This window comes from Scleropages formosus, chromosome 2 (genome assembly GCF_900964775.1).
Source record: "Scleropages formosus chromosome 2, fSclFor1.1, whole genome shotgun sequence".
NCBI classification, from domain to species: domain Eukaryota; kingdom Metazoa; phylum Chordata; class Actinopteri; order Osteoglossiformes; family Osteoglossidae; genus Scleropages; species Scleropages formosus.
The window spans coordinates 26983936-26995838 of NC_041807.1; the positions used below are offsets into that span (position 1 = coordinate 26983936).

Consider the following 11903-nt stretch of genomic DNA (forward strand, 5'->3'; position numbering starts at 1 on the left):
CAATCCTCTGTCCAGGCATGTTCTAACCTCCTCTATAACATCCTGTTTATTGCAGGCTGCTTTGGATTAGCGAGCCGTGCCACCCGCAGACTCGAAAACACGGAACATGTGTTGTTGTGGCGTAAACGTGTGCTTGGCTGAGAGTGGCCGGAGCATGGCCCAGACTTCCAGTCTGCTGAAAAGAGCCCCTCTAGAAGTGCCCAGGAAACCCTGCTCTCTGTCAAACACTTGATCTGCAGGTCAAGGGTCGACAGGGTTAATGATGTGGTAATTCGGCTCAAGGTTAATATGTGGCACACAGCTCCATTCCCTTGCTAAAAGCAGACAATCATTCATCTTCCTCATGCTAAAGGTTGTGTTTTATATCCTCCTCCTAACCGATATGTCAAGAAAGTCTTCAGGAGCTGATGCAACAGCATGCTTATTCAGACCTAGGTTCCCTGACAGCCCGACTCTGCTTACCTACTACTTTATGCCTTCTATAACCACTTCTGTTATTATTTCCCCTAGGGATTTTTCCTGGTATAGTGGTAAACTGTACATAGAAAAATCATTTTGCATGTCTGTTGGGCTGTTGAGGCTGGGGGTTTGGTGGGTGAAGCAGACACCATGTAAGTTAGTTGAATGGCTGAGTGGAAAAGGGACTCCCTCTATTCAATTTGTTCTTTATTTTTCCTGTATACAAAAAAATCATAAAGCTTTTTAAAGACTTTGAGAATGACTACGATGTTAATATAGATTATTTTAATCAAGGATAAAATATAGAATATCGGTAACCGCCTAAGCAGCATTGGTGTTGCAATACATTAATCCATACTGAAGTAGTTAGTTCAGGATCCTTTACTTAAGGATCATATCCCCTGTTCATATCCCAGGCTTAATTTTCACATTAAATACATTTCACTTGTTACCAAAAACCATTATACCATTAAAATACTCCAGAAATAGCTCTGTGTTTGAAAACCTATCCCCCGGTCAATTCCCTCTGTCCTGATACCTTACAACCAGGATGTGTTTGGGTTGCAGCTTTACCGAACATTAACGCGCTGCAATACAGAACACTCACTCACTTACTCACTATCGATATGTGCTTGTCCTAAGGCAGGGTTACGGCAGTCTGGAGCCTATCCCAGATCCATAGCACTAGGCTAGGTGGGGTACACCCTGTATGGGTTGCTAGTCCATACCAGAGTGGCAGTACAGAAGATCAGGGCCTGAAAAACTGGGGGTGGGGGCTGTCATGGCAACAGCTGCAAACACAAGATGCTGCTCTCTGAGGATAGACTGTCTTTTTTTAACAAGAAAAACCAAGTATTTACTTTATAACTTCTTAATTATTCTTGGGATGTACAGAACCAAATGAAGTAGTTTATTATGTCTGAACTATTAAATAAGTATTAATAAGTATCCTTAATATTGATTTCAAAAAGCAAAACAGAACACTCTGAAAAACAATTATTTTTGTTATTAACAGTTGCCAGCTTTGCTGCTAACTTTTCTTTGTGTGTCAAAGTATGTGTATGTGTGTCTGGTCCATACTTTCAGTTTTGGGCTTTGTGTGTGCTGTGTTTCATTTAGTAGCGACATGAGTGAATAAACAGGATGGATGCTGTATGATGACTTGTGTGTGCATGAGTGCTTGTGTTTGCATGTGTGATGGAAAGCTGAGTACCGAAACTCATGCAAAATCCCCAAGTATCAAGATGCATAGATAAAATCAACCTGCTGGTATTTCCCCTTTGCACTGAAAGTGCTGAAGTGATTCACAAAACAGACAGAGCTAACCTGGTAAACACTGATGTCTTAAAGAAAATGAATGGAAAGTCATTATTTTGCCTTTCTACCAGCTAATATTCTTTTATATTTTTTCTATCAAACATGCTGTGTAACATGCATTAAATCTAAAATGAAATATACAAAAATAATCAATGTATACCAAATAAGTGAAACATGCCAGTATATTTGGAAAATTAAAATGTAAAAAGCGTTTACTTAGAAGAACTTGATCATTGTGTTCTCCTTTACACTGTGGGTGGGATCAGAATGACCTTGAGAGGGGCTTAGGCAACAGGCTGGAGGGGGTGGTGTGCCAGATTTTTTTTTTTTTTTGGTTCCTGAAAGGTCATCACCAAGATACAATTTTTCCAGTGTCTCCCCCAACAGGAAATCCCCGACTTTTGGCAGCGAAGACACTACGTGCAGCTCGGGTTGCATTGGCAGCCTGACCTGACTCACCATGCTGGGCTGGCCAGGAGAGAGCGTTTAAAAGAGACTGGGGTCTTTGCGGCACTGCATGTGCCCGAGACCAGCACGTGTTTCAAAATTTTCTCTTTTGAATGTTTTCCCCTTTACAACCTTATGGGGGGTACAAACATTTGGTACAAAATTATATACAGAATTATATACAGGTGGTCCCCGACTTACGTTCTGTGAAACCCATCATAAGTTAAAAATATCGTAAGCCAAAAATGCATTTAATACACCTAACCTACCGAACATTGTAGACTAGCATATGTGCGATGGCCATTACGGGCTTGCTGCCTTCATGCTGGGCAATTATCTTGAGTTTCTCCTCAACAGTAATTGTCCTCCTCTTCTTCTTCCCACCAGTAGCAGGAGACACAAATGGGCGTTTCTGTGACATTATGGACGCACAAAACACAATGTAGATACAGGGGGTATCAGCACAGCGACCGTGTGGCAGGCTGGGAGATGCGGATCGCTGTCACTGCCCAGCATCGCGATTGAGTGAGTATCACACCGAATATCGCTTGTCTTGGAAAAAAATCAAAATTTGAAGTATGGTTTCTACTGAATGTCTATTGCCAGCTCACCATCGTGAAGTTGAAAAAACGTAATTCGAGGAGCATCTGTACTTTGTAATGAACGAATCAATGAATGAATGAATATTTTACATCTTATGGAAATCCTTATTAGACTGAAATAACCCTCAGGTGCACTAATGTCAGTGCTGACATCGGGGTAATCCTTATTATCTGAGAAAATGAAGCATAATAATATATTAATAAGATTTTACCTTTTCTCTCAGGGGTTTAATTCGCTATACTCTAATCCATAGCTCACTATCACAAACCTTAGTGCAGTAGTTGCAGGTTTCAGAATAAATTTCAATTAGCCTGATTTTCACCTGAGCCTGCAGGTTTGTTGCAATCTGCTAAGCAACAAAAAGGCTACTCTTATCCTCCATTTTTTTCTTGGCATGTTTCTTCTGACTACTTCCCCACAAATATACCTTAAAAAATGTTTTCTATGCTATTTATAATATCCACCGGTATTTCAACCAGCTAAAATCCAGTAATACATTCAGTTGTAAAGCTGTCACTATACTGAAAAAGTGTGGAGACCGTCCAGAAGATGACAAATTAAGTTGTAGGAGACAAGTCCTGATCAGAAAAGAAACCTGAAGTCTTTCTGTCTTACAGACATGCCCAGAACAGACAAATCTCAGTTGTGCAGTTCGTTCTTTCTCACTTACATTTTAAACACTGGTTGTTGTGTATGGTCCTCTTGTACGATCTACACTGACACAGATACAGAGCTCCAGTTTTGAGTCAGACACACTGAGATCCTACAAACTGATCAGCTCACCATACTGCATGTCTCTTACTGAGGTTGCAGCAGTTACCATGAGAATCAGGGCGATCGTGACTCAGAGTTAAAGTGTCTATTCTGTTACCACTGCGCCTGTGTTGCTCAAGTAGTATTGACTGGTCGTGATCCAGCCGCTTCTATGTGTTAAACAAAACAAAAGAGTGTTCAGGGACTCCAGTGTGGTGGTTAAGGCAAGCATCATGAGACATCCCACCTCTCCCAGAAGATCTGGGATTCTCCTGAAAATGGAGAAGAGCTCACAGATGCCGCAAGTGAACGCCATTCTCCTTGATTCTGGCAGTGTCACAGGATTTATTTTGTGTCGAAACTGGACTCCTCAGTCAGATTATTATCAACAAAAAAACTGTGCTATAAGGGTTTTGCATGGTCTAGGAAAAGTAGTTTAAATAAAATAAAATAAAATAAAATAAAGTATCTAAAGAATGTGCATGAAATGCCTACCTTCTGCCAAGCTTAAAAATATAATCTTAAAGGACTGTATGTAATTTAGTATTTTCTGTATCACTTTGTCTGCTTTTTTTTAATTTAAAGAGGAGCAAATCTGAATATGTCTCCATTTCAGATAATTTTTATTCCCTCTACGTGACATATAATAGTATTCCTTGCTACAGTGTGATTCCCCAACTCGGGGTACCATTACAGTTCTGTGATAGCTAGCACTGAATGGAGATCTATGGAGATGCACAACAGGTAGTGCTGCTACTTCACAGTTCCTGAGCTATGGGCTTGGACATGGGTTGGAATCTCGCTCAACAAGTTTGCGTGTGCTCCACACGTTTATGTGTTTCCTCTGGGTGCTCTGCTGTCTTCCCACAGTCCAAAGACCTGAGTATCAGGAAAAGCTCTAAATTGCCAGCTGTGTGTGTGTGTGTGTGTGTGTGTGTGTGTGTGTGTGTGTGTGTGTGTTTGCCCTGCAATGGACTAACATCCCACCACAGGTGTGCTCTGTTTCTTGCTCCATGCTTCCAGGATAGGGTCCGAACCACCAAGACCCTATCTTAGACAAGTGCTTCTCGATGATGGATGAATATTTAAATACTTGAGTAAATCGTGTATTCAGATGTATTCACTATAAAAACACTGAGTTACTTCATTAATTTCACTTAAGCTTAAACATCGAGAAATTCTTTAACATTTTATGTGGTTTTGTTTTTCTCAGTGTTCATAATGTTCAGTGACCTCATGTTAGTGATGTAAGAAACAATAAATGGAATTTATGATGTGTGCTGCCTGAGGCCTAGTGCTATCTACCTGAAAAGGCAGCTTGTAAACGTCCGCGAAGGATGAGCCAAAATTAAACTGCAGCCGCGTTTGCTGAAGACCATGATTTCCGTGCAAAATAGCCGTTTTACATACTTGTGAAACTTTTATTTTGCTTGACTAAAACATTAATACCAATATTTCATACGATTTGAGGATTCAGGAATACTATAAAAGCAAACAGCTTTAAAATGATTTGTCTCAAAAAATGAAATAATTTATTTACTGTACTCTTCCAGGAAAATATAAAGGAATCCACTGGATTCCTGTGCGGCTTACACACTCTTCCACGTCGACTGCTACAGTAAAGTTCTTCAAAACACATGTGAAGCGCTTCTAACATGAGGTAAAACTACGTTACTCCTGTAACTTACTCCTTGTATTTTCTTTGAGATGTACGTCGCTTTGGAGAAAGTGCAATGAATAAATTAATAAAGGTAAATGCAACTTTGCAGAAGAACAAGGCCATACAAGAAGAGACATTTTGCCAAATTATTTGCACACTAAGAGAACTAGCAGAACTCTTCAAAGAACGTACAGTATGACTCAGTAGGGAGTTTATTAAAAAGCACTAGACAAAGAAGGAAATTCAAATAAAAACAGTGACTTGTCTTATGTAATTTTATTATTTTGTAGGCCTCAAATTAGAATGCATTACATTTCATTTGAGCACACACTTGTACAAACCCATTCTTCTTATTATTATTGATAATAATAATAATAATAGGTGGGCTGACGTCCTCTTTGCGCCCTGTTCCTCGACACAGACAAGAAGCTAGTTCACAGGAGTGAGTACGTGACATTCTAGAGTATTAATGGTCATATATTTGTGAGTTATTTACGCTACATTCGTAAGAATATCCTGTGACAGGCAGCACTCGCGCAGCCCTCGCGGGGCACATCCGTTTCGTGTTTGTCCCTTCATAAATTGCTCGACTTACGAGTATGAAATAGGAAATGGAGTGTGTGAGCGTGTCTCACGTTCACTTTCACTTCTCGCCGCGTGCCTCCGTGTCGTGTGTGTGTGTGTGTGTGTGTGTGCGTGTGTGTGAGAGGGTGTGAGAGAGAGCCCGGGGCCGCTGCACTACAACTTTACAGCACTGCCCTATGCAGCTTGCGCCTTTGCAGGCCAAAGCAAGGAAGCCGTCGAGCTCCTCCTCGGTACTGACTGTCGGGGAGACCTGTTGCTGCTGTAGCGCCGCTGACAGCTCGCTCGTGCCGCGCATCTACATCCCTCCCGGAACTGACTGCTCCTTTCCTGGCCTTCGTCGCGGGCGCGGGCCCCCACGAGGATGATGCAGGAGAGCAGCAGCAGGGCGATGCGCCTGCGGGACTGGCTCATCCTGCAGATCGAGAGCGGACAGTACCCGGGTTTGACGTGGCACGATGCCGAGAAAACCCTTTTCAGGATCCCGTGGAAGCACGCGGCCAAGCAGGACTACCGGCAGCGCGAGGACGCCGCGCTCTTCAAGGTGAGCCCGCGCGCGCGCGCGCGCGCTGTGAGACTGCGCTGATCGCTCGAGTCGTATTAACAAACTTTTCTCCTCAGCTTCAACCTTGCGTTTTTTTTTTTTTTGTATGTTTCTGCATTTTTTACATTGCAAATCTCCTACAAATAATTATCAGTGGCAATTATTATTGATTATCCATAATCAAAAATTACCAATGATAATTATTTGTAGGAGATTTGCTATGTAAAAAAGCATCCTTTCCAGCGTCCTGAAGACAAAATTATACTTGTACAAGACTATGCACGAGTGTATCACTTATGAGCCTTCAAGAGAATGAAATTAATTAAATAATAAAATGAATCAGTTAGTATAGTTAGTTCTGTCAGTGACCCCAGGTGGCGTATAGGCCACCAACAATAGTTTGCCGGACTTACATCCTCTATTAATGCCTTTATCATTGTATCATTCTCTGGAACTTTGTTCGGCGCTCTGTCACCCTGCCCGGAAGAGTACTCTATAAAAATAAACCGAATTGAGCGGAGTTGAAATAATTTGTGCTCCCTTAAATCGATGAACGTATGCCAGAGCAACGTTACTGAGGAGTGTCTTTCCAGAACTATCCAGAATGAGCAAGAACTGTCTTGTTTCCCTCAGGCCTGGGCTGTGTACAAGGGCAAGTATCACGAAGGGAAAGACAGGGCTGACCCGTCTGTCTGGAAAACACGACTACGCTGCGCTCTGAACAAGAGCAGCGACTTCCAGGAGGTGCCGGAGCGGAACCAGCTGGACATCAGTGAGCCTTATAAGGTCTACAGGATCCAGTCCCACGGAGGCAAGGGTACGAGGGCTGCTCACAACTCACCTTATTAGATAAAACGCAACAAAAGACTTTGTATAACAAATCTTGTGATTCTCTTCTCTCAGAGGGTCATGGGAGGCCTGAAACCTTCTCTGCTGGTCAGCTTGACACTCCACCTGGACAGTCCTCAAAACTCCATGTGCAGGTATGCCCTAATCACACTTTAAATTGGAGTTTTTTTTTATTAAAAAATCTTAATCTGACTGTAGTGTCTTCATGAGACCAAGCAAAAAAGATTTATTTGTAGACTCAGTAGGTAATCCTCCAAGGCCCACTGCCAACATGTGGTATAGTTTAAAGGTGTAGAAAGTACTCCGTGAGGTTCATTGGGGCTCGGTTCTGTAGAATGTAAACTCTTGAGTGATACACTTAAAGCCTGTCTCCTCTAGAGTGGATAAAAATGAATGGCTGGGTCTCAGGACAACTGTCAGGCGTCTTTGCCCAAAGTGCCTGATTTAATTTCTAGTTCTACGTGTTACTGCTTTATGCAGCATCTACTGGATAAATTAAGTTTAAGTTTAATTAATTAAAGTGCAGTTCTCTGGGAGCAACTGTTTTGCCTGCCTAGAAGTAGTAATTTCAAAGAAAATTCTGGCGATTGCTTAAATGTCTTAAACCTCTAACACCACCTGTACAGCTGTTTTGGTATTAAGGCAGACTTTAGCTGAGTGAAGATGAGCTGTTACACACTGAGTCTTCTTTTTACACAGTTTGGGGCCAAAGTTGACGCAAATGGAGGCTGGAAAGAGAGAGCCGATTCAGGTGGTCTGTACGAGCATCCCTACAGCACGGACATTCAAACACCCCCCCAGGGCACTCTTGCTGACAAAGGTAAGTGTCCAGTCATAACTTGAACAAAAATACTCCTGGCTTCCATAATATGGAGAAAACCAGCAACCAGTGGTTATCTTTGTTCAGAGCACAGTATCGGGTTGAGTTCCTACTCGCTGTCCATGTCAGGAGTTCCTGTAAGCACGTTTTTGCCCATCGACCATCCTGCAGCGTTCCACATAACAGGTACTGTCATTCCACATATGCTGGTCAAACACGGTGGCTGCTCAGAAGCTCATTTTCGATAGTTACCGACATAGGGCTTTTCAATAGATTGTCTTCTTTATTTCTGCAGTCTTTAAAGTACAGGCGAAAGCATTTTCAAAAATATTTCTTTTATTTATTTTTCACATTTTTAATGGGGATTAGTTGTCTCCGGAATATTTTCCTGTGGAAAAAATATAATAGTAAGGCAGCTCTGTGTGGAATATCTGGGACTCTAGACTGTTTGCTTTCTCTTTTTGTAGACTTCAGGCTACAGGTGTGCCTGTTCTACCAGGGTCAGCTGGTCCAGGACTTCACCACCAGTACCTCGGGGGGCTGCTGGATCCGGCAATGTCCTGCACTTGGAGAGGATGAGCACCTCTATGGGCCGAGTGCCATAGAGCAAGTCTTCTTCCCACCCGTGGAGGCTTTCCATATGCCGGCATCCGTGTGTGCGGCCATGGCTCGCCTGCTGGCCCACCTGCAGCGCGGCGTGGTGGTGTGGGTGGCCCCTGATGGGCTGTTTATCAAACGCTTCTGTCAGGGCCGTGTATACTGGAACGGGCCGCTGGCCCAGCACCGGGACCGACCCAACAAGCTAGAAAGGGAGAAAACCAGCAAGCTCCTGGATGTGTCCATCTTTTTCCAGGGTAGGAACCCAAATTGCTCATGGATTTTGGAGTTAATGGACATGGAGGAAGTGCCATAAACTTTTAGCAGGAGATACATTACAACACAGAGACAGTCAGTTAATTTGTAAGAATTTGGGGCTTTGAGAAAATGAAAAAAAAAAAGCTCTATTTTGAGAGGTTTGCAGCATTTCGAAAGAGAAGAAAAACTGGATGAAATACAGTGCAAGAGATGCTGTTTCCCATTTGTAATTTGCACTTAGAGCTTCTCCTTGTTCTTCACGCATCGAGCGCAAAAGTGAATGGCAAGAAAATTGTTAGGAAGCGATGACATAAACACACACTGCTCACAGACACTTTACCAATGCTGAACTTGAGGCTTGTTCTATGTACTGTCATCCACTGACATGCCCACTGCGATAGTTCAGTGTTAGTAGATGAAACTACAGTATCGCAGATCTTGGGTTACCTTCATGATGGATTTATTTTAAGTGGAACAGCAAGCTCCCTTCCAACCTCCTCCTCCTCCTCCTTTTCTCATCTCACTCTCTCACCACATTCCCCTCCATCTGTTCTTTTCATAGAGTTGAAGCAGTTCCTGCAGGGGGGTCCCAGGCCGAATTTCGAGATTAACCTGTGCTTTGGAGAGGAGTTCCCAGAGCCTGACCAGAGTAAAGACAAGAAACTTATCACAGCACAGGTAAGTGCCATGGTGCAGTTCTCAGGGACAAACAGATTACGTGCCGCCTGCCCTCTGTTTCTGACCGAAACTTCTGCTGAGGCCTTCGCTCCCTCCAGTATGCCTTCCAGTTCCACTGCAAAATGTTCTCATTCATATATCTTGAGGCTATACTTTCATTCTCTGTCACCTGCTAGAAGTACAATATGAATATCTGGAAATAAATAAAATATGATCTAATTGAATTTTTGTGGGGGCTGCGGTGGCGCGGCAGGTTTGGCCGTGTCCTGCTCTGTGGTGGGTCTGGGATTCAAGTCCCGCTTGGGGTGCCCTGTGACGGACTGGCGTCCTGTCCTCGGTGCGTCCCCTCCCCCTCCAGCCTTAATACCCCTCCTGTGTTGCCGGGTTAAGCTCCAGCTCGCCGCAACCCCGCTTGGGACAAGTGATTTCAGACAATATGTGTGTGAATTTATGTGACATTCCTACCACTGTTGTACTTTTCTGCATCTCACCCTTCTATTAAATGGTGACAGAAGGTGTAGCAGTTAGAACTGTTACCTTATACTTAAAAGCCCCAGGATGAAATTTCATCTCCTGCTGTAGTACCTTTGAACAAGGTTCTTTCTCTCAGTTGCTCCAATAGAAGTCACCCTACTTTATAAAGGGGCAAATGGTTTTAAGCAGCGTGAACTTGTAGGTTAATTTGGAGAAAAGTATCATCTGAATAAGTAACCTGCTGACTTTTTTTTTATCTGTTTCTTTGCATCTGTTTGACACATAATTCTTATATTATGTTAGCTGATAAAATAAATAAATGGGTTCCATTATTGTGGGAGAAATTTTCCTGTTTTACATTTTGTAAATGTCTGCATGAAAATGTATTTACTGATTAAGCTATTACGGTGCTTGTTCTTTGGAATAGTGTAAATGCCATGTGAAATATGAAACAGGTGCTATGCAAGGAAAGGGGTTGTAGTATTGAAGTAACATATAATGATTGTAGATGTTTCAGTGAACAGTGGTCAGAAATGCTTATCTGCACTTTGGATTATGTTCCTAGTTCACGATCATTGTCGTACATTTTCATGTTGAAAAGATCAAACCCTTGTTCATCAAAAATCTGCTGAGGACCATCCAGAGGTGTCCAGAGGAAATGAAGGCACAGCTTCAAGACCCAAGGCAGGGCCAGCGGCAGCCACCCGTATCTCCTTGGGCAGATTCCGCCATGATACTGGAGACCCATTCGTTGGCACCAAGTTAGGAAGATGAGGTGTGTGAGAGTGCGGCCCGCTTCGCCTGGATTTCGACTGAGGGGACAGGGCTGGAGGAGGGAGGGAAGGAGGACGCACGAAGAGGACGAGGGAAGGAGGAGACTGAGGGTGACACGAATGGAAGGAAAGAAGAGCTGAGTTTTATAGCCCCTTGTGAAACATGATGTTCTCAGGACTGCATCCGTATGCACTGTACGACATACAGAAATCATGAATCTATTCTCTTGTCTCTTGTATCATTTTTTGACCTAGAAATATTTTTAAGCGGTACCTTTAAATACCTCATTTGCTCCACTTTTTTTGATATATCACATAAACGGTAAAGCAATACCAGATGTGTTTTTCAGATGCATTTTAGGCAAGTTTTTCCTCTATTCACCCTGGAATTGGTATGTGTGTATCGTTCTGTCCATCAAGGAATTTGAATCGTTGTTTTTGGTAACTATTTATTGCATTATCATATTGTTCAGCAGGTTTTACTAAGCTAAAGACGGTGAATAGATTGATTTGGCTGAAGCCAGTTGTATTTGTTGACAGAATTAACTCTTGTTCACAGAAATCATACTGACATATTTTACAGCGTGCTACAATGCGGTACAGTGCTGTACCGTGGGGTACAGTGTGCTACTGTACGGTACCATACAGTACAGTGCGGTACGGTGTGCTACGGTGTTTTACTGTGCAGTAGCGTATGGTACAGCGCTGTCAGGATTGCCTGTCTTCTCTAAAGAGGGTAATGGAGGCCCCCTTGTGGTCCAGTATAGGTGTATATGCTACACCATGTTTTACATGTCATTTTGTTTATCGAGTATCCCAAACTGTTTGGGGGGGTCCCAAACAAATTATATTTCTGCAGCAGACTGCTTTGTTGGTCTTTCTCATTTCTGAATTTATTAAAAAAAGCAAAAGATGAAAAAATTACAAGCAGAGTGTAGCGTTTTTAATGTCATAATATATTTTTTTAAATTTTATAAAGCTCTCATTTTATATCTAGGGAACACTGTATTACAGATCCACCATTTTAAAAATATACAGTTATATGACTATTACATTTACAAAAAAATAACAACAAAATAATCTTCTCAA

At 42.5% G+C, this 11903-nt stretch overlaps 1 protein-coding gene across 1 annotated transcript; it reads left to right on the forward strand.

Moving 5' to 3' along the window:
* The first annotated feature begins 5844 nt into the window (after positions 1 to 5844).
* Positions 5845 to 11173, forward strand: irf10 (interferon regulatory factor 10). The gene is made up of 8 exons (XM_018756605.2): positions 5845 to 6365; positions 6999 to 7182; positions 7269 to 7348; positions 7914 to 8034; positions 8122 to 8220; positions 8502 to 8888; positions 9452 to 9567; positions 10643 to 11173. Exons 1-8 carry the CDS (start codon positions 6186 to 6188, stop codon positions 10805 to 10807), a joined length of 1332 nt encoding a protein of 443 aa, XP_018612121.1. The 5' UTR covers positions 5845 to 6185; the 3' UTR covers positions 10808 to 11173.
* The last annotated feature ends 730 nt before the right edge of the window (positions 11174 to 11903 follow it).

Excerpts from the sequence above, each read along its gene's own strand:
- irf10 (XM_018756605.2), top strand. The coding sequence starts at position 6,186 with ATGATGCAGGAGAGCAGCAGCAGGGCGATGCGCCTGCGGGACTGGCTC. Across the intron at positions 6,366-6,998 it reads AGGACGCCGCGCTCTTCAAG|GCCTGGGCTGTGTACAAGGG; the intron begins GTGAGCCCGCGC and ends TGTTTCCCTCAG. Across the intron at positions 8,221-8,501 it reads TGCAGCGTTCCACATAACAG|ACTTCAGGCTACAGGTGTGC; the intron begins GTACTGTCATTC and ends CTCTTTTTGTAG.